The sequence below is a fragment of the Boleophthalmus pectinirostris genome, unplaced genomic scaffold (assembly GCF_026225935.1).
Source record: "Boleophthalmus pectinirostris isolate CB_2022bp ecotype Guang Dong unplaced genomic scaffold, ASM2622593v1 HiC_scaffold_7, whole genome shotgun sequence".
In the NCBI taxonomy this organism is placed as follows: Eukaryota; Metazoa; Chordata; class Actinopteri; order Gobiiformes; family Gobiidae; genus Boleophthalmus; species Boleophthalmus pectinirostris.
Genome location: NW_026571473.1, coordinates 8913471 through 8940317, shown reverse-complemented (window position 1 = coordinate 8940317; position 26847 = coordinate 8913471). Strand labels below are relative to the sequence as shown.

The following is a 26847-nucleotide window of genomic DNA, read 5'->3' as shown; positions in this document are numbered from 1 at the left end:
ACTTTGTATAGCACTTTTCATACATACACAAAGCACAATACAAATAAAAAATAAAGTCTGGTGTTTGTTTTCATGGAGTTAAACTAGTGCTGCTCGATTATGGAAAAAAAAACAAATAAAATCATTATCACGATTATTTTGGTCAGTATTGAAATCACGATTATTCAAATGATATTTTTTTAGTTACACAATGCATTGATTCAGCATTTCTCTTTCAAAAAAAAAAAAACACAAAAATTTCAAAGTGAAATTAAATCCAGGCTACAAATATGAACCATTGAGCAGATGATGTATAAAACATAAAATAAATAAAATACACTTTGAATATGAAATAAAAAATAAAATCCAAAATCAACTCTATATTCAGCTGTTCTAAAAAAATATAAAAATATATACTTATTTATATAAAAAATATCCCAAAATAAATAACTGCACAGCCTTAAGTCAAACAGCTGATGCCTGCAACTGAATGCGCAGAAAAATACCACAGTGCACCTTTGATACTTGTTTGAACGCCACTCTAAGATTTGTTTTATTTGAACCGACTCCGACCCGGTTAGAGGGTTAACCGCTTCACCGCTCCCCTCCTTTACATGAGCCTTACTCCGTTATATTTTAAGTGTCCCCTCTGCCCGATGAAGCCCCGTCACAGCGCCGCTCACCGCAGCCCACGAGGTGAGACCCAGCCTAGTTTTCACGCTGCTCTAGTTCCTCCTCCCACGTGCACACTCATCAGGGGCGTGCACGTGTACCGGCCGTGTCCTCCTTTCACTGCAGCCCTTTAGACGCGTGCCCCGGAGTTATGGATGAGCCGTAAAGAGGAAAGAATCGCGCTTGTCTACTACAGCGTGTTCAGTATTCATAAAGACTCTCACTCTGGTTTATTTGGTTCAGTGGGAGTCAATATTGTGTAACTTGTTTTGCCATTGTTTCCAGGCTGAGCGGTGGAAATTCAAACCACTGTATCCTGTTTCGGGGGGTACATTTGTGAGATATTTTAAGCGTTGATTCACATTTGTAATAAAAAAATTAATTGTTTTTATTGGCTGTGAAATATCTGAGTACCAAAATTGAAGCCATATTTTTCCATTGTTGCAGTTCTACATCAACCCAAGCATTACTTTAATACATTTCTGTACAATAAATGTGAACATATTTAGATCAAAAACAAACAGAACTGGGTAGCGGCAGAAGAAAGGGTCATAGGAATAGCTTTGTTCCTTCAGCACCATATGTTTATGAGCAAATGACAGCACTTTATTCTTCTGTTTTTATATTTTATTTTTAATATACTTATTAAATTGTGACTCTGAGCCTGTGTGGATCTTTAAATGAGTTTGTATTTGCGAATGTATTGATGCCAAACCTGAACGCTGCTGCAAAACAAATGAAACCTATAGGTACAAATAAAGTAACCTGACTCTGAACTTATTACCTGTTTCCTCTGACTTATACTTCAGTGCGACTTATATATTAAAATTTTCAGACTGACAGCCGTGAGAGGGCGCTCTAGGCTTGTGTGTCAGTATCTAGTGCTAATATTACTCCATTCTACTGCGTATGTCTACTGTAGAAAAAGCCACTGTGAAATATGCAGCCGAAAACGGTAAGTGAGCAGCAGAAAGAAAGTTTGGAGTGAGGGAGAAACTTGTGAGGGACCGGCGGAAAGCGGGGATGGAGAACACAACTTCACGACAACCGGGAGTGTGCACCATGCAACTTTCCTGGAAGTCATTGGATGGATCGACAAAGCCTGGATTTCAATGACAACTGAAATCATCCTGTTGGGATTCAGAAAGGCCAGAATAATTCTAAGTGGAACTGATGCTGAGTCTGACTGTTGTTTCTGCTATAATTATCTGAATAACTGTTAATATGTTATATTAACATATTAACACCTATTCAGTCTGTTGTTCTCTTTTCTGTTGTTGTTACTATCATTTGCCTTTCAAGATGAAATGTCGGTTCCTGGTCTCTGATTTTATAAAATACATTTATGCAAAGTGGGATTTATAGTCCGGTGCAGCTTATATGTTTTTTTTCTTCATTGCACATTTATTGGCTGGTGTGACTTATACTCTGGAGCGACTTATAGTCTAGAAAATACGGTACATTTTTTTTTATCTAATCAAATTTTAGATCACAACTGTTGACTTGACCAATCAGATCCTAAATCTATTTTCTGTGTTAAATGGCACTAGAAGAGAAATCATTCATATATATTCATTGTATAATAGGGTTGGGACAAGACAATTTTCCAAGATTGGGTCCACGAGAACGAGACAAAACGAGATTTTGACATGATTTATAACATATAAATTGTCCAATTTAGTTCCCCAAAATCAGCTTCAGCATTTGTATTTACTTCATGTATTTACTTCATATTTCTGTTGTCATTCTAGCAGTGCTTTTCAGAACTATGGCTTTGCAACAGAAACCACTATCACTATCACTTTTTTTGTCCAATCCAAATGAGGAAAAATTCTCACAAGATCATTTTTCTCATGTGGCATTTTCAGTCCAGATCTTGTGTCCCATCCCTCTGGTATCAGATAAGATCTATTTTTGTTCATATTTCAAAAGATGTAAGTTCATTCAGTGTTCATCCCAGATCATCAGCTGTGTTACGTCAGATGCCCTTCCGCTGTAAACCAATCCTCTCCGGGTTTAGGACGAGCACGTTTTGACTCCACAAAAATCATGTTTGTTAATTTCAACAGAAAAACTACAACTGACTCAAACACACTGTTGGGCAAGTTACTTTAAAACTGTAATGTGTTATTTGTTACTTATTACTGTCATTTCAAAGTAATTTGTAACATTACAATATTACTGCATTTAAAATGTAAGGCATTACATTACTACTGCATTACTTTTAAGTTACTCTCACCAAAATAACTGCGAAGATGCTGAATTTTTGCACCATATATGGACTGAACCAGGACTAAACCAGGACTAAACCAGGACTGAACCAGGTCTAAACCAGAGCTGAACCAGGACTATAACAAGACTAACCTTGGACTGATTCCAGAACTGAAGAGGAGGACTAAACCAGAACTGAACCAGAACTAAACCAGGACTAAACCAGAACTAAACCAGAACTGACCCAGGTCTAAACCAGGTCTAAACAGCGTGGAGTTCTGCGTCGGTCCTTTCCCCCGCGGTTACCTGAAGGTCTACGCGGCCTCCGGAGTTTCACCGCTGCTGATATCGTGGTGATTTTAGCGAATTTGTATGCGGAAAAACCCACCACTTCAATCCAGGTTAAAAAAGCATTGTAACGTGCGTTACTCACATTTGTACCGAGTAAAATATTACGATTTTTTCCCCTGTAATACCTTACATTACTGCGTTACAGCAAAAAACAATGCATTACAGTAATTTGTTACTTTTATAATGCATTAAACCCATTTTTTTGTTAAACCCCAAACTATTGCATTTTGAGTCTGTTTTGACTCCAACAAAATCACATTTGTTCACTTTTTAGACATAAAGTGCTATTGAGTCAAACATTAAGATCTTGACATATATTTCTACATATTATCCAGCCCTATATTCAGCCAGCACTATTAGATTCAGGCTATGTTTTGATTGTAATAAACTACAAATATTGGCTGCGTCTCTTTGGTGTTTGCCTTATAACAGCACTAAGCAGGCGAATGAGCCAAAACATGTGAAATCTGCTGGAAACTGGGTCAGATTAACCAGAGAAACTAGAGCCCTCTCCTCTGTGCAGCTGCAGTGACACCACAAGCACAGATACCCATCGCCAGCAATACGTGTTTGAATAACCCGAATTGTTGATAGATTTATTGCATTATTATAATTCAGAAAAACTTGAGTGCTTCAAGGATGACAAAACCCAGTGTTCATCAAAAAGACAGCAAAAAAGACAGATCTGAGCTATTATATACATTCTGATGCTTAACTAAAGACAGTTTATTAAGTCAGGAGCTGTATAATATCTATTGAATTGATGGATGTGCAGGGTTATAGATTCAATTCTCTGATTAAGAGTCAAAATGCGCACGAGAGGCTTGCATTATAGCGAAAGCAGGAAGGGCATCTGACATAACACAGCGGGGATGAACGCAGTATCTGTCGCATCATGCAATGAGACACAATGCAAAGTTTTATCACCTGCTTATTTGAATAGTAAATAATTCAAATAAACCAAGCAACATTTCCCAAATACACAAGTCGCTGGTAGAAAAAGTCAACGTTGAAGCTGACCACATTTTCATGATGCCGACAATGATAAAACCTGTTATGACTCATCATTAGGGTGAAAGTTAAGAAATGCGACGGCAGCTTCTAGTATAGACTGCTGAGTAACTGCTTAGGAATTACATATGACTGTGTTTTTGTGTTTCTGCATTGGTGCAATCAGATAAACAAAAGAGGAATATTGAAAGCAGGCATGTCCAAACTGTGGCCCTCAGGCTTCCACATGAACTGGCCCATATAACCTTATCTTCAACATGCACTTAAGTAATGCAAATGTAAAGAATGATAATATACTATGTAATACCTGACTCTGTTTATAATATTGTGTCACATGCACATTTTTATCTAATACTTGCTGACTGAACACTGGTCAGATATTAAAATGTATGTATTTCATTGAACTTGTTCTTATTTAAGACCTAGATAAAGTCAGTATTAAGTATTTAGTGTGTTCTTTTGAGGGTGTAAGCTTGAATAAATGTCTGGTTCAGTCTAACTTGATAAAAATGCATACCAGTATATTTCAATTATTCCCTGTAATGAGCACCAGTGTATGGCCCTCGATCAGCCCTTTGCTTCGTCTGTGTTTTCAGATATAGCTCTTGAGGAAAAATGTTTGGACACATAACTTTTTAGGCAAAAAACTGACTGAAAGAAACATTTTGCTTTTCATTTTAGTTGTGTTTTGTCCACTGAAAAACTTTGAAAAACCTTGTCCTTACTCTGAGCAGGCTTGCATCTTCATAGACCTGACTTATCCTGCTTGTTTTCATGGAAATGAAGTTGCTTTGGCTAAAATATTCTAGCCGGGCTGGTGCCACCTAGTGCCTCTGCTCAATTTCATTCCTCTCCAGCGAGTTTGCAAGAACCCTGGAAGTGTGAGTTCGGGCACCAGCCAATCAGCGAAGAGCCAAACGATCTGTGTTGGCAACGATTTCCGAGATTGAGGATTTAAAGTCAGAACAAAGAGAATGTTTGGTGAATTTTATCAAGGGAAAAGACGTTATTGCACTTCTTCCCACAGGATTTGGGAAAAGCTTAATATACCAGTTATCCCCGTTAGCGGCACATTACAAGCGTCATGACCAAATAGCAGCGATTGGTTTAAATAAAAAAAGTACCCGTCTACCATCGAGCGAACAAATTCCAACACTGCGAGGTCAGACGGTTTCCTACGAAGTGAATCAGGCAAAAAATATTCCACAGTTGGGCATAAAACCTTTCTCCATGGAGACAGTTTGGAAAAAATGGTTTAACTTTCTATTTCTATGGAATCATGCAGGTGACTTGCAACCTCCAGAAAGTTACATAGTGTTGCTTTTGAGATATGAGTAGAGTAGCTAAAAAAAAAAAAAAAAAAAATCTTATTGACTGAATATTACTTAATCAATACATTTTACCACTTGAGGATTTAGAAATGTTAATACCACCAAGTCCTAGGCCTGTCATAATATAATAACACATTCTGAAGTCTGATATATTGCTGAAGTACATAAAGGATAATACTGAAACTAATTTATGCCACTGACACAAAAACCCACGAGCAGATTTAAACCATAAAAACAATAAAAAATTATGAGCTGCAATAAATAAACAGCAGAATGAAAGACTTCAGTACTTAGTTTACGTCTGTAATGAGTCATAGCATTGAGTAATTCAAACTTTTACAGTTTAAAGGTGCATTGTGCAACGTTTTGGTTGGGGGTTCAACACATGCTTGTTTCTATGGATATGTGATTGCTCTGCCTGGAATGTTCCACAGTGTGACATTAAACAGCTCTATCTTACATTTATTAAATTACAAGCAGTTTTATAGCTCAAAAATACCCTAGAAAAACAGGCATTCTGACTGTGAGCGGGGTTGCCTCTCCACTGATCTGACCTGGAACTTGTGTGGCTAAGTGGTTTGGTCTCCATGAAGATTTTATACCATAGTGTGACACATCTTGCATCTTTAAATCACATCTTATCGACAAAAAATAAGCAAAAATCTGTCAGTACTGCAAAGAAGATGTACACACAATAAATACTGACTCAGCTTTGGTGACAGTAGGTAATATCTTTTGTTACTGCGGTCAATTTATCTATATACATTAGGGATGTAACGATTTCTTCACAATATGCATCTCACGGTATGATATTTATTGCAATATTTTATGTAGGCGAACAAAATTGTGAACATGCTACTTTTCTGTCATCATAATGATATTGTATCATCAAAGTTCTAACAATAATATCATGGGTCATCACAATATATCGAATTACAAGTCTCTTTGCTTAAATTAACAGTTATGGTGCAGCAATAGCTAAAAAAAAGACTGAGGGAACTACATAGACCATGATCCTTTGCTCCATTTCAGTGCAGACTACAAGAAGAAATAACAGTTCTAAACACTTCTGAGTCTTAGATCTTTAGATTAAGTCTTGCCAAGGCATTTTAAGAGGAAAAAGTAGCATATTCACAGTCCACAAAATATCGCAATAAATATCGTACCATGAGATGTATATCGTGAAAATATCATACAGAGAGATTCGGATATTGTTACATCCCTAATCGTGAGCCTCTCCACCATATTGCACAATATCGTAATAAATATCGTACCGTGAGGTTCATACTGTGATGATATTGTATCATGAGACTTGGATATCGTTACACCCCTATACACTGGGAATGTAACGATATTTAATACTCTCAATACGATATTTTCACGATATGCATCTCACGGTACGATATTTATTGCAATATTTAATGTAGGCCAACAAAAATGTGAATATGCTACTTTTTTCTCATCTCATCATAATCCAAATAATTAAGATTTAAAAATGCTTAATCACCATTATTTCAACATGTAGATTGGACTGAAACACCGCAAAGGATCATGGTCTATGTAGTTCCCTCTGTTTTTTAGCTATTGCTGCAACATAACAATGAATTTAAGCAGATAAACTTGTGATTCGATATGTTGTGATGGTCCAGGATATTACTGTGAGACTTTTGACGATACGATATCACAAAATTTCGGTTATTGTTACATCCCTAATATAAACTGAATCTGTATTTTCAGTATTTCCACCATCCTGCTCAGGGACTACAGGTGTAAATTAAATAACGTGCTATAACGGCATCTTACCAATGACGTCTTTCTTGGTTAATATATTGTTGTGCACGTTCCTTGTACAAATAAAAAGCATACCATACCATAGTCACAGACCTACCAAGTCCTAATTAAAAGTGAAAGTGGATATGAGCCTGTATCATTTCCCATTATCTAATAGCATGTGAATATGAAGTCTGTAAATACACGGGGAGGTAAAGTTGTGTTCTAACCTGTTAACATGCCCGTGGTTGGCGGCGTGGAGCTTCCTGATGACTTCCTCGCTAAAATCAAAGTGCACTCTTCCCCGGGCGCAAGGTGAACGCCGGTACATGGCCCCGGACGATGCGCAAAAACGCAATCACACAAACGCACCGTCATGCACCCAGCACACGCACGAGACAACAAAACCAACACGCCGCAAAGAGGGAAAAGGAGGAGGAAAATTTCAACTGTTCCTCATGCAAATTTAGTATAGAAAGTTAAAGCATTCATAACTCATAGTCTAGAAGCAAACGCGGCCTTAAATTTGAATTGTCTCAACGTAACATCAGCTGGACTAGGCCATAGAACAAGCATACCCACGAGGAATAAATAAGTTATATTACAATATGGGTCATGCTATATTAGTTTGCACAGAAAGTCGACGCTATAAATAAATAGGTCTGCACTATTTTAAAAGAAGAAATGGCGATGTTTCTAATAATATTGTAGTTAAATTTGTGGTTTAAAAAGTTGAATTTTGCTCCGAATGCACATTGTAAAAAAAACTCCCATTAAAATTTAAGAAAAGACTAGTTTTTAAAAATTGATAATTGCGATAATTCTGATTCAATCGCGATATATCGTGCTGTTATCGAACGCACCCTTACACAAACTTTAGCAGCATTACAAGCCCCACGGGACGGCAAAACAAACCCAAAAATAGCAGACAAAAATCAAAAATAGGCCATGCAAATTTGCCTAAAGAAAGCTGAATCATCTATAAACAAATGATAATCAAATGCACCCTCACGCAAACAGTAGTATAGTTGAACGTAACGCTGACAATAAATCAAACATACCCAAAAAATATGGGTCAAGATAATGATTCACAATGATGGCACAGATGTGTCACGAGATTGGCAAAAAGTTACTCGAATCAAACGCACCCTTATCTAAACGTAGTACCCATGACCTATAATTAATTAAGCAGCACACTCAGGAGTTAAAAACAAATGCACGGGTCAAGCAGGTTAACGCAGAACTGAAAGTGAAGCAAAAGCAACCATTCATTCACCACTAACATGCATGGAAAAAGTTTGAAAAAGTTACTCCGAAAATCAGCCTGCCTCCATCGCCAAAAGGTAAACAAAAGAGGTATCCAAAAATGCAATCACGCAGCAAGGAGAGGCATCCACACGGCGTTCATATCATGATTCGGACAGCCCAGTGCACTGTCTACAAGCGTGTATAGTGACTGGGTATACTTCCTTCTCTATGGTCGGCCAGTGTGAGCCTACATGTGAGTGAAAGAGAGGGAGTGTGTAGTGCAGGCATGGTCGAGCGAGGAGTAAAGAGTGACAGATAAAACGTGGAGAGGAGTAGATGGATTGGAGTCAGATGTTTTGAATTCAACTCTTAAACTGATCAAGTAAACTGGTTCAAACTAGGTCAGGATTAGGGTTCTTAAAAATACTATAGATACCAATGAATACTTAAACTTGAACCTTCAAAAAGTACTATGAGCTTGCATGGAAATCCACAAAGATGCAGTTTGTTTCTGTATTTCTAATACAAATCAGCTGCTGCTACAGAGCTGAGTCTAGGCTTTTCCAGGCATACTATGAGCACTAGTGTTGTGATGAATCTGAATTTCCATTTCTAACGCTTGATACCCTTCTTGATACCACAGTAGCAGTAGTTTATTCAGTCATTTTGCAGCACTACAAAACAAAACAAAACAAAACATGGAACGAAAGTAAAAAGTAATTATAATGCCAAACCCTACAATGACATAATTCCAAGAAAGAAAGCAGCATATGAACAGCAAGTCAGCTTACTGTATATATAAGAGACAAAATATAAATTAAAAAACTAAATTTAATGTATAATTCATTCATTCCACAGTGACCAGAAAAACAAAACAATTAAAATATACGGCAATTTTCAAAATAAAATAATATCTTAAATATCGACGTGTTCTTAAACAACAAAAAGGTTCAATTTATCCTATTTTTTTGTATTAATACCTGATGAGATGGTTTCAGTGATATGTGGATATTGATTTTATTTATTTATTCATGTTCAAAACTATGTGACTACAGAGAAACTATTATTCTGTGCTGAAGGACATTAAATTATAAAGAAATATGGAGATTGCAAAGAAGCTTGTAGTTGCCTATTAGTCAGGCTGGCGCCATCTAGTGCCTCTGCTCAGTTTCATTTCTCTCCAGCGACTAGGTCAGGAATCAAAATACACCAGACGGTTTGCAAGAACCCCAGAAATTGTAAACCGTGCACTGGCCAATCAGCTGTGAGCTGTGAAGCCATGATGTCAAACTCAAGCGCCTGTCTAGGTCCTTTTTGTGGTACAGCACAACAGTAAACAAAGCTGTTGAGATGGATGTAGACGAAGACAAACATTCTGTTTTGGCAACGATTCCTGAGGATTTAAAGCTGGAACAAAAAGAATGTTTGGTGAATTTTATCAAGGAGAAAAACGTTATTGTCCTTCTTCCTACGGGATTTGGTGCATTACATACGTCACGACCAAATAGCAGCGATTAGTTTAATTAAAAAAAGTACCCGTGTACCGTCGAACGAATCCTAATGCTGTGAGGTCAGACGGTTTCCATGAAGTGAAACCAGCTGATGAATCAAGTTAGTTGCCTTTCGCACTATCAAAAAACTTGAAAAAACTTGAAATTTTTATATTAGTGACTATAAACACTACAAAAATTTATATGAAGTTGATAGAAATTATGACTTGTCCTGAACAGGTGGGTTGACGTTGCAGTTGTCAAAAAAATTAAAAAAAATTAAAATACTAATCAGTACAAAGACTAGTATTAAAACTAAAAAAGTCGCATTTGCAGGACAGAAATGAACCTTTCCTTAATGTCTTTAAAATGACCTTGAGCTGTATCAGAAATAAGAGCACAGAGACTTGTATACACCCATGGACCACTATGGAACCTACCAAAACCACTGAGGGATTAAGTCGACAAAGTACTATTATTTAAAGTTGAAAATCACATTCTATTGTCTAAAGAAAGAGTGCTTTTATTACTATTATGGTCATCATCAGAATCTGTATTGAGTATTCCTGAGTATCAAAATAAAGTTTGAAATGTTAGTATCGTGACAACACTAGTTTATTTAAGGCGGTAATGGGAGATGTGGTTGGCAGGTCTACCTTAACTGGGCTGTGTGGGAAGAAGGTGGCATCTGGCGCTCTCGCAGGGGGCCAGTGAGCCAGTGCCCATGTGTTCAGACTGTGTGAACACTGGACAAGAACAGAAGCTAATCATGAGCATGGCATGTTCTATAGTATAGGTCAAATGTTGGAAATGTAGGATGTAACTACGTCTTATTATCTTATAGAACACATATTTTTTAAAGTCCGATATTGCAGAAAATTGACTCTTCTGAGCTTTTAGCCATGTTATAATGTTATTACCTCCTCAAAAACATACCTAAAATGTGTGTGTTTTGTTTCATTCACAAATGTTTGAGTAATCCTTATTATTATTACTCTGTTTACATCTCTAAAGCTCAGAAAGTTCCCACCTTGTGATGTCATGAGGCGGTAGTTTTTAAGCTTTAGGTCAACAATTCCAAGTCTAAAATCATCCAAATGATTCTAGTCTTGTTCACAAGTGAGGGGAGGACGGAGCGTGAGATTGACTGGTGGATTGGTGCAGCATCGGCAGTGATGCGGTCGCTGTATCGGACTGTTGTGGTGAAGAGGGAGCTGAGCTGAAAGCCAAAGCTCTTGACCCACCTATGTTCATGACCTTTGGGTAATGACGGAAAGGACAAAATCACGGATACAAGTGGTCAAAATGAGTTTCCTCTGCGGGGTGGCTGGGCGCTCCCTTAGAGACAGGGTGAGGAGCTCAGTCACATGGGGGGAGCTTGGAGTAGAGCCGCTGCTCCTCCACGTCGAGAGGAGCCAGTTGAGGTGGCTCGGGCATCTGTTCCGGATGCCTCCTGGGCGCCTCCCTCTGGAGGTGTTCCAGGCATGTCCCACCGGGAGGAGGCCTCGGAAAAGACCTAGTACACGCTGGAGGAACTAGTCTCTTAGATGGCCTGGGAACAGCTAGGGATCCCCCCGGAGGAGCTGGAGGAAGTGTCCGGGGTGAAGGAAGTCTGAGAGTCCCTGCTTAGACTGCTGTCCCCACAACCTGGCCCCAGATAAGCAGAAGAAAATGGATGGATGAATGATTCTAATGAAAATGTATGGAGTTTAAAAATACAGAGGAGCTCTCCTGTATTACCACATGACATCACAAGGTGGAACAGAGGGATTTCTGTTTGAGAGAAGAACTCAGAGTAAATATGCAGGATTTGTGAGTTAAACATGTGAATGAAACAAAACACAACTCCAGGTCTGTTTGTGAGGAGGAAACCATTTAAATAACATAGATCAGAAAACAGCGTAATATGAGCCCTTTAATAAAGATCCAACAGTGAAATGTGTAAATCTAACAGCTAGTTGTGAATCCGATTGTAACTCATTGTTTTTGCTCAAACCTGGACTTGTCCAACAGCAGGCAGGAGACAGATGGCACTACGTGGACGGCAAATAAATAAATAAATAAAATCAAGGATACATCTGTTCTTTCGTGCATTAAAACATTTCCCCGCAATCATTAGTACAGACTTCATTCAAAAGAAGAGACCTAAACATGGCACAGTGTGTAGGGTGTGTATTTACAGCCAAATAATAATGCATATGTCTGTTTACTCATAACTTCTCTAAGCACTAATGGCAAGTAAGTAGTAAATAGTCGCATTTTTATATTGTGCTTTTCCACCTTCACTCAGAAGACACAACAACAACAGTATTCAGCCCTAGCTTAAAGTCTTTCAGTCAATGTCTGGAAACTCAAAAACCACAGAAGCTTGTGATCAATATCTGCATTTTTTTTTTTTTTCTCCAATAAAAATGATGCGTGAGAGACTTGTTCAACCCTTCCAGACCTAATCACAGTTTTATGCATTTAGCAATTTTGCATTTGTCCTTGCCTGGATTTTTTTTTTTTCTTAATTTAGTTATTAAAACTCCCCTTTTTACCCTCTAATGAAGTGTTATACATCCTTTTTTCAGTACAACCTGTTGTTTCACAATCAGCTGCTGGAGTTGTGTCATATGGCTGTAATAAAAGCTATAGAACCAGACATACACACACAAAATAATAATAATAGTGATAATAGTAATAATAATAATAATAATAATAATACAGAAGATAAAATTCACACTCTTTCATACAAAACACACAGCAAACATGTATAAACAACTTGCTTAATTTAGGGCCTTACCTACAAAAGTGCAAAATATCAAGTCTGTAAGTAAACAAAAAATATCCAAAAAGTGCAATCAGTCATGGAAACAGCTGGTGTCAGGTCCAGGGCTCAGAGCCACATCACTTCCTGCATTTCCATGGTGTTTATTACATTTGGGTTTCTACATTTTGACTGAAATAAACCTTTTAAATCAAAATAGCCAGGAATGCGCAATTACGCAGATCAAGATGTATAATTTGCCATTTATTGGAGAAATAACTGCACTTAGAGTGGCTTTTTCAATTGTTACCAACACAGACGCTCAGAGGAGTTGACCATTTTGACTCACTACACTCTTTGGCAAAGTTTGGGCCAATCAAAATGGACGGAGCGCATGTGTTTGGCAGAAAACAAACCCTGTGTTCAATTATCCTTCTGAATCGGTTTTCCAAGGAAGTTAGCGACATGCGTGACACGACCCTTTTCCTGGGATGACGTGACTTGGACCTTGGTGGTGGAAAAAGTTGACCGAGCAAGGATTCCGAGTCAGAATCCAAGCTGGCGACGCCCACTGTGACGTTTAAATATGAAGTGTGTTCATTGTGTTTGGACAGTTTGGTGGTTTAAATGACAACTTCAGTTACTCGTATTCCTGTAATACTTTACCGCATCCCTATCACTGCCTATGGGTGTGGCAGTCGGTGTTGTAGTGAGGCCAATATTGAACAAATACTTGACATTCGTAACATAAAATGCAGCGCAAATTTGAAATATTAAATTAATTAAAGTGGCAGCGTTTTCATAAGATGAGGGAATAGTCATAATCATAATGCACCGACACGAGAAGCATAATAATACGCTTCAAACTTGGATCTGATGTCAAATCCGAGGTCCAAGTGGGAGTCGGAAGATAATCGAACGCAGTGAAAGTTCCTATTAGACAGTTGTTTTCCCAATGTCATCGCAGTGTGTGTCTGACGTAGGATAATGCCGGAAATAAGCTCATAAAGCCACATGTCTCCACTTTTTGTGAGAGAAAAAAAAAGTTTCTGTCTTTTATGGTTGAAAAGTTATGCGCAATTATATAAAACATATTCCTAGGTATCGTATAGGATATCAACATAACAAATTACAATTAAATAAAAGTAAATCCTGTAGTATGATGTTTGGGACCAGACAGAAACTAAATACATGTAACAACCTCATTATTAACTGTTCAGATGGATCATCAATTAGCAAGCGTGGACTCCTGTAAATACTTGGGTGTCTGGCTGGATAAGGAACTTTCATTTAAAACACACTTTGACTCTGTTATCAAAAAAGTGAATTGTAATTTAAGTCAACTATACCGTTCAGCTAAGTGTTTCACCCTTCCAGTAAGGAAAAGAATAATTACGCAACTAGCTTTACCCATAATTGATTATGCTGATATCTAACAAAATACATCTGACTCTCACCTACAACATCTGTATGTTACCTTCAATAGTTTTTGTAGATTCATTTTGCAATGTCCATATCTCACTCATCAGTGTATAGGCGAGTTTCACTGTTGACAAAAGCGCGCGTTGCATGTTGGGAATTATTTTGGTCGGCGGCAAGAAACACTAATTCAACATGACGGACGGAGCGAGAAAGCACGTAAAGTGTATTGATCCGGGTTATTTATCCACCTAACGGCAGAGGACCCAAGACCATTTGACCAGAAATTGGCCATAAGCATCAATGGAGCCAAATCACCCTTTTCAACCCCGACAAAAGGTGGACCAAACCAAATTTCTGGTCAGATTCGCCAACTACCTGGACAAATATTCACTTCGGCGATATCCATAATGACTTGTTGGAAGCTCCTGGGCCATTCACAGCAGAAAAGATGAAAGTCTACAAGAGTCTCGATGTGTTGTTGAACTTGTTGGAGTCCACGGTTTGTTAGGATCTTCTACGTTTGCTCTGCGAATGTTTGAAAGCCGTTTAATTCACCGTTAGTGGTTCTTTTCACTCAGAATACGAAAAACACATTTTCCTTCTTCCGTGCTTCTATTTGTGCATCCGATAATGCAGCAGGAATTTACCATTATCGGGGAGAAATACGTGAGGTTACGCACTGTGTTTGACCGCTACCGTGTTTCTTGCCTCCGACCAAAATATTTCCCAGCATGCAACGCGGGCTTTTAATAACAATGACGTCAGCTGACACTCGCCTATTCTGAAACTCTGGATTGGTTACTTCCTGATGCAAGACTGCGCTTTCACTGGTTTCAGTTCATCTTTAAATGCATTTCTCTTTTCTGTCCATCTTACCTTCGACAATACTTTGTTCCATTTTCATCACAATACTCTCTTAGACAATTAGACCATCCTTCCTTTGTAATACCCAAGACCTCCAGAGTCATCGGACGAAGAGCGTTCAGATTTAAAGCACCATCAGACTGGAACAATTTGCCAAAACTCTCTGCGCTCCACATCATCATTCCATATCTTTAAGAAAGACTTATTCAATCATCTTAAAACACAATGTGACTGCTTTTAGTGAGGCATCTGTTTGGTTGTTACATTGACGGTTCTCTATGTTTATGTTTAATGTCTGTGTCTTTGGATTTTGTCTTATCGCTTTGTGTTTCTGTTTATTAGATATTAGGGCTGGGTATCACTAAGAAGTTGCCGATACGATACATACCTCGATACACAGGCCACGATACGATACATATCTCGATACAGTGCACTTTCCGATTCAATATGATATATTTCAAATTGATTCGATATGGTTCAATAAAAAATAAAGGCTAAATCATGGCTGTGATACTAAAAGTGCAAAGTTCATGTGAAACACAAACATTTTAATCCTCAAAACAGTAAAAATGTCAAATGTGTTGCATAAATGAGTTTTCTTTCACTCCACAAGCAACAAAACTGTAGCTCTGTAACAAAATAATTCAGTAAAATACACCTAAAAATACTCTTGGTGATATATCGATACTGTATCATCACATTAAACGATACAATATATAGATATTCCGATATTTTTGCACACCCCTATTAGATATGTTGTTTTGTTTTTGTATTGTTTTAGTTTTGCTTGTTTGTATTTTTGCGACTTGTTGTATTCTTTGGATGCTAAGGATCCCACTCGAAAATACAATAAACGTATATAAATACTGTTGGTCTGGAAGGGTTAAACAACATAAATCAGCTCATCTGTTGTAGTTCCAGCTAAGTCAGTTCTTTGTGTGTTAAAATAAAGCACAAATTAAAGTCTAACAAAACCTCAAACAGAGCAGTGCCTTCTGTTAGCATTCCCCAAGGATTATTACCGACATCAGCTGCAAAGTATCAAGAGCTGAAACTGAACCAACTAGTCGTAACAGCTCGTACACGTGAATCAACCGCGTACAGTACTCTACAACATGTAATCACAGTCATGTAGTTTTGCTATTAACATAATGACATACTTTTCTTACAGCAAAACCTCCAAGTGCAGATTTATTATTTATTATGACTTTCTAATAGTGTCATGATTGAGATTAAATTTAATTATAGGATGTTGTTCAAAACTCACATTCTAAAAGTGTCCAGAAGAGTTGACAAAACAACCGTAATCTGAACTGACAGACGAATACACGACATTTCACAACATGTTTGTACAGATCTGCACGGGTAACAGTTTTTATGCAGAATAAGGCAGAAGATTTTTGTTGTTTGTGGATGAAATGGTGATATCATATAATAATAATAATAATAACAGCCTTTGTGATTTTCTAATTGCGGCTACTCCAATTACAGTTTTAATTTGATTGTGATTATTCTTGTAGGTCCACTTCAAGTGTATCAGAAACACTGCCTGAAGCCAACGCGGTGAACTACTGAACAGCTCATTTGTGCACTTACTGTAAACCTCTGCTGAGTGACAGCCTGAGGTGCTGCTGTCAAGACCAGACAAGAAATCTTTGGAACTCTGACGCCAAAAGGGAAAAGTGTAAGAGAGAAATCTGAGATCACGTACGTTAAAATATCACATAACGCGACGGTGCTCTTCACTCTCTCCGCATTCAAAGTTTGCATTAGTTTGGTCAAATGTAAAAGTTATAAGTTTATATTTCTTTTTATTTGGTTATCAGTAACGTTGTGAATCAAAGACAAAACTCTTTTTAGGTGCCAGCTGTTTGTTTCAATGATGTTATTGTTCCACAGTACGGCATTAAATGAATCTAATTGCATAGATTATAGTTTTACTGCTAAAAAATACATTCAGAAACTTGCATTCTTGCACCTCTCCACAGAACTGACCTGTAACTAGGGCTGGATATCATTCAGAATTGGCCAATACGATACATACCTCGATACACAGGCCACGATACAATACATATCTCAATACAGTACGGTTACGATTTGATACGATTCAGTACGATATATTTCAAATGGATTCAATACGGTTCAGTAAAAATAAAGGCAAAATGATGGTTGTGATACTAAAAGTCTTTGTTAAACCACGTCCTGTGCAAAGTGAATATGAAAAAAAAAAACACAAATTTTAATCAGGAAAACAGTGAAAATGTCAAATGTGTCGCATAAACGAGTTTTCTTCATCTGAACAAGCAACAAAACTGTGGCTGTAACAAAATAATTTACCAAAAAATACTCTTAGCGATATATCAATACAGCATCCCACAATATCGATACTGTATCATCACATTAAAGTATACGATATAGCGATATTCAATATTTTTGCACACCCCTGTAATGTTACCTGCTTGTCTCCATGGAGATAGATTCAGATAGATTTAATGTCATACTGTAAAACATTTCAGCATAAAGCACAGGGTTCCCACAGTCATGGAAATCCTGGAAAAGTCATGGAAATTGAAAATGTCATGGTTGTGAAATTTTGACAATTCAAAGAAAGTTTGGGAAAACTCATGGAATTTTATGATCTCTTTCACGGCACTACAGTTCTGTTAAGTTAGGCTCATCATTAGGCTACTATGAATATTTCTGAACGTCTGCCCTTTTGTTTAAAAGAGACGACAATAAATGCACTTACAGTATTTTTTAATTTAAAAAACTATAATACCAAACCTTAAGGTGAGTGGAAAGGGTTAACATTTCATATTTAATAAAAGTATGACCCATTCTACAAATGTAGGTGCCGTAAAATCATGAAATTTCACTTTAGTTCATGAAAAGTCATGGAAAAGTTTTGAAATCTCCATGGAGACGAAAAGGCAAACCCTCCACCAGAAAAGTTATGGTTGTTATACATTTTCTTTTATATTGTTTATCATGTGTGTAAAGTGTCTTTGACAATCCAAAATATGCACTGTAACTTTAATATTTATGGTATTAGTTTTCAACATTCACTTACAAATGAACTTGGCAATTTTGGTCGACCGGTTCCTTTGTACACATCACACCCACAAACTCTTTGCCAAAAGTTCTTCATGTTGTATTGAAATTTTCCTTTTAATTACTATCCATAAAAGCTGTGATTATTCTATTATAGTATCATGTTACCAAAATACTGCCCAAACCTGTAGCAGTGTTTGATTGATGACTGAAATGTTTTACCTACTTTATCTACTGTACATGGTTTTGGTACAATGATGTAAATGCCTTGAGTGGCCACTAGAGGGCAGCTTCTAACCACTTCCATGACTAAGCAGCGATCCAATTGTACTTCAGTTTTCATGAATCTATACTCTGAGGACACTGTGATTTTATATTTACTATTAGAATATATGTCTGTGCATAAATTACACATTATAAGGTGATCTGCTCATAGTTTAATTTGTCCACAAGCTACAGTTTCTCATCTTAAGGAAACAAAGCTCTAATATCCTTCCACTATTTACCTTATTAAGCCTCGCTCACTTTTACCTCTAAACGCTCCTAAACCTCGCTTTTATGCGGTGGCACTTCTTTTTTTTCCAATTCTGTTTATTATATTTTGCAATTATGAACAGCCAGACAAATTTACAGCTTAAGATTTCAAACTAAATTAATAAATAAATGAGTAAACAATAATAAAATAACTGAGCAACCCTTTATTATCAGTCTGTCTACATCTCCAAAGCTCTTACTGTAATATGTGCCCTTTACTTTAAATATTAAGTTGGTACAAAATCTATGATCTAAAACAAGTATTACTTTTTGCTGTGAATCTGAATGGATGTAATTGCTTTCAGTCACCACCAGGGAGCAGTGTTGAACATGATAATAAACCCCTCTTGTTTTCTTAATATCTCCACTAGATGGCAGTGTGGGACAGGCCTGTAAGAGCGGGACAGCTGGAGTCTGACGTGCACAGATGACAGATATGACACCACATGAGCTGTGAATGAGGCTTTACAAAACTACTACACAAAAACACACACATTGGAATCAAATTAGGAGACTGTTATAACAATATGGCGATGTACAGCAGCAATTATTACATTTACTATACATATCATTTTAAGAAGTCTGGCACCACAATATGTATTTGTCATCAGGAGACAACTGGATTTCAAAATTCGGATCGGCATGTGCAAGCATTTTTACTATACGAGTGGTTTCCCTTAAAAGCATGGACCTATAATACTGCTAATGTAACATACATAATTGATCAGCACTTCAAATCAAAATAAGAGTAGAAAGTCTGTAGGCGCCATCAGAAGAGGAGTAGTGTCTTAATAATTAAAACATGCACACAACTTAAAGAGCCCATATTACACTGTTTCTGATCTATGTTATAATGTTGTTTCCTCATCAAAAATATACCTGGAGTTGTGTTTTGTTTCATTCACACATGTTTAACACAGAAAAACTGCAGATTTAAGCTGAGCTCTTCTCTCAAACTGAAAACACTCTGTTCCATCTTGTGATGTCATGTCATGTGGTAATACAGGATGTGCTCCACTGTGTTTTAAGCCGTGTTACAATGCTGTTATCTCATCAGAAATATAACTAGAGTTGTGTGTTATTTCATTCACATGTTTTGGTAATGCTGCATTTATAGTCTGTCTACATCTCCAAAGCTCAAAATGCTCTGTTCTACCTTGTGATGTCATCAAGGGGTAGTTTTTAAGTTAACAGCTACATTTTACATTTAGTTCACTAGAGATTGGCAATTCCAGGACAGAAATCATCAAAATTACTGGAGTATTACTGGTGTATGGAAATTAAAAACACAGTGGAGTATTGCAACAAAAGGTGGACCAGAGTGTTTTCAGTTTGAGAGAAGAACGCCTAAATATGCTAGTGCCTCCACTCAATTTCATTTCTCTCCAGCGACTAGGTCAGGAATCAGAATACACTAGAAGGTTTGCAAGAACCCCAGAAGTTGTACACTGTGCACTGGTCAATCAGCGAAGAGCTGTGAAGCCATAACTTCAAACTCAAGCGTCTGTCTGTGTCCCTTTTGTGGTACAGCACAACAATAAACAAAGTGGTCGAGATGGATGTAGACGAAGACATACATTCTTTGTTGGCAAGGATTACTGAGATCGAGGATTTAAAGCCGGAGCAAAGAGAATGTTTGGTGAATTTTATCAAGGAGAAAGACATTATTGCCCTTCTTCCTACGGGGTTTGGGGCATTACATCTGCCACAACCAAATAGCAGCAACTGGTTAAATAAAAAAGTACCCCTCTACCGTTGAACGAATAAATCCTAATGCTGTAAGGTCAGACGGTTTCCATGAAGTGAAACCGGCAGATGAATCAGGGTAATTAAAGGGTAGTTTTCAAGTTGTCAGCTACATTTTACCTTTAGTTCAGTAGAGATCGGCAATTCTGGGGCTGAAATCATCAAAATTATTGGTGCATGGTTTAAAAACACAGTAGAGTATTACCTCATGACATCACAAGGTGGACCAGAGTGTTTTCAGTTTGAGACAAGAATGCCTAAATATGCAGGGTTTATGTTAAACATGTGTGAATGAAACAAAACACAAGTCCAGGTCTGTTTGTGATGAAGAAACATTATAAAATAGTCCCTTTAAAAAGTTATTTTGGCTCAAATTCTTATTGTTAGTGCTACAGAAGACAGGCACTATATGACATTGCCAAAAACGACTGAAACTCTTTCTCCAGACCCATAATAAACCTATCATTCAGCTTGCACTACAGCGCGTCTAACTGTCGCCACTGGCTGCCACCTCTGGCTCCGATCAATACAACTTACAGCGAGTGCACATGAGAGCCTCATAAAAAGCCAAGAATACAACAACATTGCTTCATCGCTAGCACAATCTTTGGATGTATTTGACAAACAGTGACAGGCTGGCGTCACCTTTGACCTTAAGGCTCTAAAACAAACACACCGTCGCTTTAAATCAGGATCAAAGCATCAAACCAGCCATAGACCCTCTGAGCGATTTCAAATGGAAAAGCGAGAGACAGGAAACAGGAAAGGACGGAGAAAAAAGATGGAAGGAAAGGGAACTAGACAATAGGTTCTGTTCACGTGACATTTGAACATTATAGATTAGAAAGTCTATAGTATAAAATGGAGCAGGAGGACAGGTCAGAATTCTATAATAGGTGGGTTTCACGTGACGTCACAGGGCTACGTTTGTCAGCACGCAAAATCAGATGGAGGGCAGGAAGTGAACTGACTGGAGGAAAATGCCGATGTGTTGTGTAGTTTACGGCTGTGCCAATTGTTCTAACCGAGAGAAGGAAAAGCGATTTTTTTAGAGTACCAAATATAGTCGTCCACAAAGGTCAGAAATGGGAAAAGCTGACAGAACAACCGTAAACGAAGAACCGTAAAAAGTGGATTACAAACCTGTTTGCGGTCGGGAGGAGCAGAATTCGCTAATGCTCGTGTCTGCAGTGACCACTTCGTCAAAGGTTTGTTACCTTAGGTTTACCTAAACATAAACGAATCATTAACGACTAACGGCTAAGGACGTTTGTTGACATTAAATAGTTCAGATAGAGGTTACTGCCGATACACTGCAGTTTTTCCCATAACGTCTATACACATAAAATAAGAGAAACACTCACCCGAAGAAGACCAAATGATAATCATCATTTAGGTGTTTTGCACCAAGGTTGTGGACCCATCCACTGACAAAAAAAGTTCTATGCCTCCAAACTTATGTACGTCTTCATCTGTTGTGTGCTGTAGTACGATGTCTGAAGAGCTAAATAGTTTGTGATATCCTCTGCCTCGATTGTCGGCAAATCTTTTACTTCGGTTGAAAATTCTCTCATTTTCAATAAGATTGATAAGTTTGTTGTGTTTGTCTTCACTTCCTGCCCTCCACCTGAAATTCGCGCATCATCGTGATCACGTGACTAAAACCCTCCTATTAGCTGTTTTTTCGCTTTCAGCTCTAGTGACTCTGTTTCGAATTGACTTTACATAACAAAATTGTCACCCCTCTCCCTGTAATTACAGCAGTGAGTCTCATCATTTTGGTCTTAAAATGTTCACATTAACTAACTGTACATCAGTCCTTCTCAAATAGTGAGGCACGTCCATGCGATGCCAAGGGGGGCGCGAGTGATCTCGGGAAATATGCTTTTTTTTTTTAACTAGAATAAAGTGTAATTGCACATCCACTACAGCAGTTGGCAGTGACGCTCTCATTGTCAGTGTGCGCAAGGAGTATTAGCCATGGATCTATTCAAATAACTGGATAGGGTATTGCTGCTTGTAGCTGCCTCCAGTTGACGTAGTGGTCAGTCACTGGAACTTCAGCGGAAAAAATCCCATGGGCCGAGACAAGATTTTTCTCATAGAGCGCAATGTAATCACAACCTACTCGTATTCGTCTGACAGGGCACCCACAACTTTCAAAAATGTCAGATTTGTTGGCAATTTTTACCTATTGTTAGATCATAAACTTTTTCTCAGCTCAAAATCCTTCAGTTGTCTTAAAAAAACGTTTTATAATTGTTAGCCCCGGCTCCGCTCTAGCTCCTCTCGCTCTGATTGGTCAAAGCGATCACGTGATACATGAGCCTGTGCATTCGCGTGTGCCCATGGGAGAAAAGAGCACTACTGCACATGCTCGGTCGGGCCAGATCCACTGGAAGTACCTCACCGGGCTAAAGGCTAATCTGGGATCATGCGCCATGAGCTCGGCCCATTGATTTGAATGGGCGGCCATTTTGGAACCTGGGGGCTTGGTATTAGCGCTATAGTGTCGGGTTTTTGTACCGAGCAAACGCACACACAGCACAGAGCAGGAGATATGAAGTGTAGAGAACAAACTGTATGTAAAGTGTGTGTAGTGCTCAGCTTCACTGTGACTACGGTGGGAAACGAGGAAAGATCGCTGTGTTTACTGGGTCTAAAAATGTTGGCAGCGGTCAGACTGAAGCCAAATAAATTAAGGCGTCGCTTGAAGACATTACACCACAATCACGCTGATAAGCCGCTTGAGTTTTGCCAGATATTGCCACAGCAATCATCCCGCTTTGTGAATGCTACTTCATTAAAGCAGCAAGCTCTGTTAGCATCATATAAGGAGGTGCACCAAAGAGCAGATATATATACTGCCGAACTATAACACGAAAATCACTGTTAAAGACGAGGCGGACACGAGAGCGGACTGCAGGTGAGCACAGCGCGGAATACGGACAGACACACACGCTTTGGAGACGTGACTGAAACGTTTGCTCTCGTATGTACAATTCTGTTAAAGACTCCAAGGAGGGAAAGTGCTAGTGCTTTGTTTTTTACTGCAAATATTCCCACATTCCAGGCTCTAATGAAGAACCTCATGTATAAATGTATGTGTAGGTGAAATGAATCAAGAAATGGAATTATAATGAGCTTGACTGATATTAAGGAAACTGACACCCAATATTACACATCTGGACATCTGGAAATATTGGAAGAGCCAGCTGTATGTATTTTCAATTCTACTGGACCTTACGTCGCTGTAGGTTTTTTTATGTGTGTGTATGTGTGTGTGTGTGTGTGTGTGTGTGTGTGTGTGTGGGTTTATATATGAATGTAGTGTATTGTGGGCATGTGTCTTTCTGTGTATGGTTTGGACCCTGAGTCTGTAAATGAAGTTATATATACTGATCTTGTGGAGTGGGGGGCATGACAGAAAATAATTGAGAAGCACCGCTCCACGTGATCCTGGTGTTTTTATTTCGCTATTTTGTTCGTAAATAAATTCCTCTTCCTAATATGGACCTGGATCCAAATTCACTCATATAACTCAAGCCTCGATGAGCTTCATTTGACTGCAGCTGAAGACTATAGGTGAAGTCACACTCAGTCCACATTTAGTCCACTTCTTTACACAGTCCATGAAGCCCGTCCACGTGAAACAAAAAGGAAACAAAGTCTGTTTCTGTCAGTATAAATTCACAAAAGAAAAATAGTTTAGCTTCAGAAAGTAGTCCCATTATTCAGTGTCAAAGATGCAATTGCTGTCAGTTGAAAAGACTTTAAATAACACAAATTATAGATTTGTGTGTCATGCAGTAATACAGGAAGTGCTCCACTGTGTTTTTAAACTCAATACACCTTTACTAGAATTATTTGGATGATTTCAGACCTGGAACTGACAATCTCTACTGAACATAAGGTAAAATGTAGCTGAAAGCTGAAAACTTTGAAAATATAAACTAGGGATGGGCATTTGATTAAATTTTCTTAATCGATCGTCGGGAGAATTAACGATCGATTATCAATTAATCATTAACGTTTTTTTATATTAAAATGTATCATCATTATTATTACTATCTGCACTAATCTGCATAAATAAATTCAACTTTACGACATATAAACCGTAACCACTCTAGAGCCACATCAATCTGTTTGAGATTATAATGTGTTTAATGCAGCTTTGTGCAACTCTCACAGAAACGAAACTTAAAACCGCATGGCTAATTTGCATAAATTAAGAGAAAAAAAAAGCTCTTGTGCACTGATGCGACACGACTCAGTGGAATACGGGTTAGTGTGACCATATTTGTGTTTGTCAAAACCAGGACACCGTATGGGGGGCGGGAGGTGGGGACTCATCATCGACATTGCGCTACTCTCACCTGGCAACGCCTGGTAACACCGAAACACATGTGCTGCTTTGTACACTGTGCACATGGCCTCACACTTGTCCCAAACACAACAGAAAGAACTTCTTGTAAAAGTCATCATTAAATACGTATTTGCGCTTCTGCAGACTGACCGACTGTTTGTGTCTCGCTCCTTCTGAGTGCAGAGAGCTACATGTCCGGACCCCCGTTTGGTTACGCTATGCACAACAACCTACATTCGGTTTGTCGATTAAAATGAACGTAATCGATGAAATTCTTAATGATCAATTATCGATTAATCGACTAATCATGCCCATCCCTAATATAGACAGACTAATAATAAAGGATAACTCAAACATGTGAATAAAACGAAGAAAAAAACTACTCCAGGTCTGTTTTTGACGAGGAAACCACATTCTAACATGGATTAACACTCTCAACAGTAATATAAGACTTTTAAATAGAGAATTCAGCAGCAGTAGGGAACTCCAGTATTGAGGTCAACCAATCTCATCCTAGGCAGAGTTCAAGTCAGTTTAATTATATTTCTCGTTAAGCACTAACCTCCACAGACGAGGGGTTAACCACGCTAACGTTATGCCAAAAAGCCTCTCATATCTACATTATCCCCGCTGCGCTGCTATGTGCTAACACGCTAACACAGATCCCATTGTCACTATATCATGCTATAGCCTTTTCATTCTCACTCCTCGAGCATATGTGCCACTTGTATGGAGTTGCCACGGAAACCTGGTTGGGGAGATTAGCGCCAGCACACACACTTGGCGATGACAGGGTTGACTTTTTGATAAGCGTCATCTCGTGTAACATTATTTTTTTCTCTGTGCTCTTGACACTTCCTCTCGTTCGCTGCGTCCTCTGGATCTCCGCGCGACACAAAGAAATCGAAGCGGAAATGTCAGAGAAGTTGTGATAAAAAGGTGGCAGGAATGGTGGTTTTTGAAGATGTAGCATTGACATAGCAGAGCACGAGAGCTCTCAACACTGGCAGCACTTTGTAAAGTTTTAAAACAGTGGTCAAATATGTCGCATTGTTTAAAGAGCCACTAAACACCTAAATCACCTTTTGTACTGATTAGCTGGGTATAAATGGGTCTAAAATAGAAATGTATACCTCTCTCTGGTCTTATTTTGGCATTTTAGTGCATATTTGTTAAAAATCTGACTTTTGGGTCGAAAAATGTGTCTGTAGCGGCCTCTTTAGGATCAACTACGGACAGTACATTTGAAAATTTGGGTTGGACTAATGGCTGCCAGTGAGTCAGATGCAGGTTATTACATGACGAGTGCACCCACTGGCGTCTACGGTACGTGAGGAGCCCAGCCCCTACCTGGCACTGCTGGGGACTGTGATGTCCCACCGTGTCTGGAGGAAAGGCAAATGGCGTGATCCAAGCACAAATGTTCACTCTGTTTCAAAGTCCGTCATATTCTGGTGTGAACTGACAATCTGTGCATTCTGAAAAAGTACAGAATGTCCGACCGTGGGGCCTATCGGGGCCGACTTATTGGCCCTATTGAAAACAGAATAAAATAAAAGCATGTGTTTTATTGGACTAAATATGCAGGAGAAACATGTATCCCTATTGTGAGCAGGCTTGTCGCTCCACAAACCTGACTCATATGTGAAGTATGACGATAAACCAATGTTTTGACTGTAAAACCGAAAATAATTATATGGTTTTGCTGAAGTTTTTTTTTGTTCATGTCATTCAGATCCCCTTTTCCCTAACTACCAGTTTTGTAATTTATTGGGTCAATGATTAAAATCTGAGTAATTACACAGCCCCAAATGAACTGAAGTTTTTGTCTTAAATCTGGTAGAGATGTTAACCACTCTGCCACGTTCATCTAAACATGGATCATTACGAATGAGCATTTACATCTGTGGTCATCATATCATTTAAGACAGAGGTGTCCAAACTATGGCCTGATCATAATCAGAACTTTTACTTGCACTGTGGAACTTTTCTGGTGGAGAGTCTGCTTGTCTTGTTATGTTATTGTTTCGTCTAGAATATTCCACAGTACAG

At 38.3% G+C, this 26847-nt stretch overlaps 1 protein-coding gene across 2 annotated transcripts in view; it reads right to left on the bottom strand.

The window, feature by feature from the left end:
• Positions 1-26847, bottom strand: part of pde4ba (phosphodiesterase 4B, cAMP-specific a) — a 371390-nt gene that overhangs the window by 205881 nt on the left and 138662 nt on the right. Inside the window, exon 1 of one of the 2 annotated variants that reach the window (XM_055164842.1) lies at positions 7556-7712. The exons of the other annotated variant lie outside the window; for it this stretch is intronic. Within the exon in view, the coding sequence (XP_055020817.1) occupies positions 7556-7656 (101 nt within the window). The 5' untranslated portion in view covers positions 7657-7712. Of the gene's footprint in view, positions 1-7555; positions 7713-26847 lie in introns of those variants that run through there. 2 annotated transcript variants of the gene reach the window in all.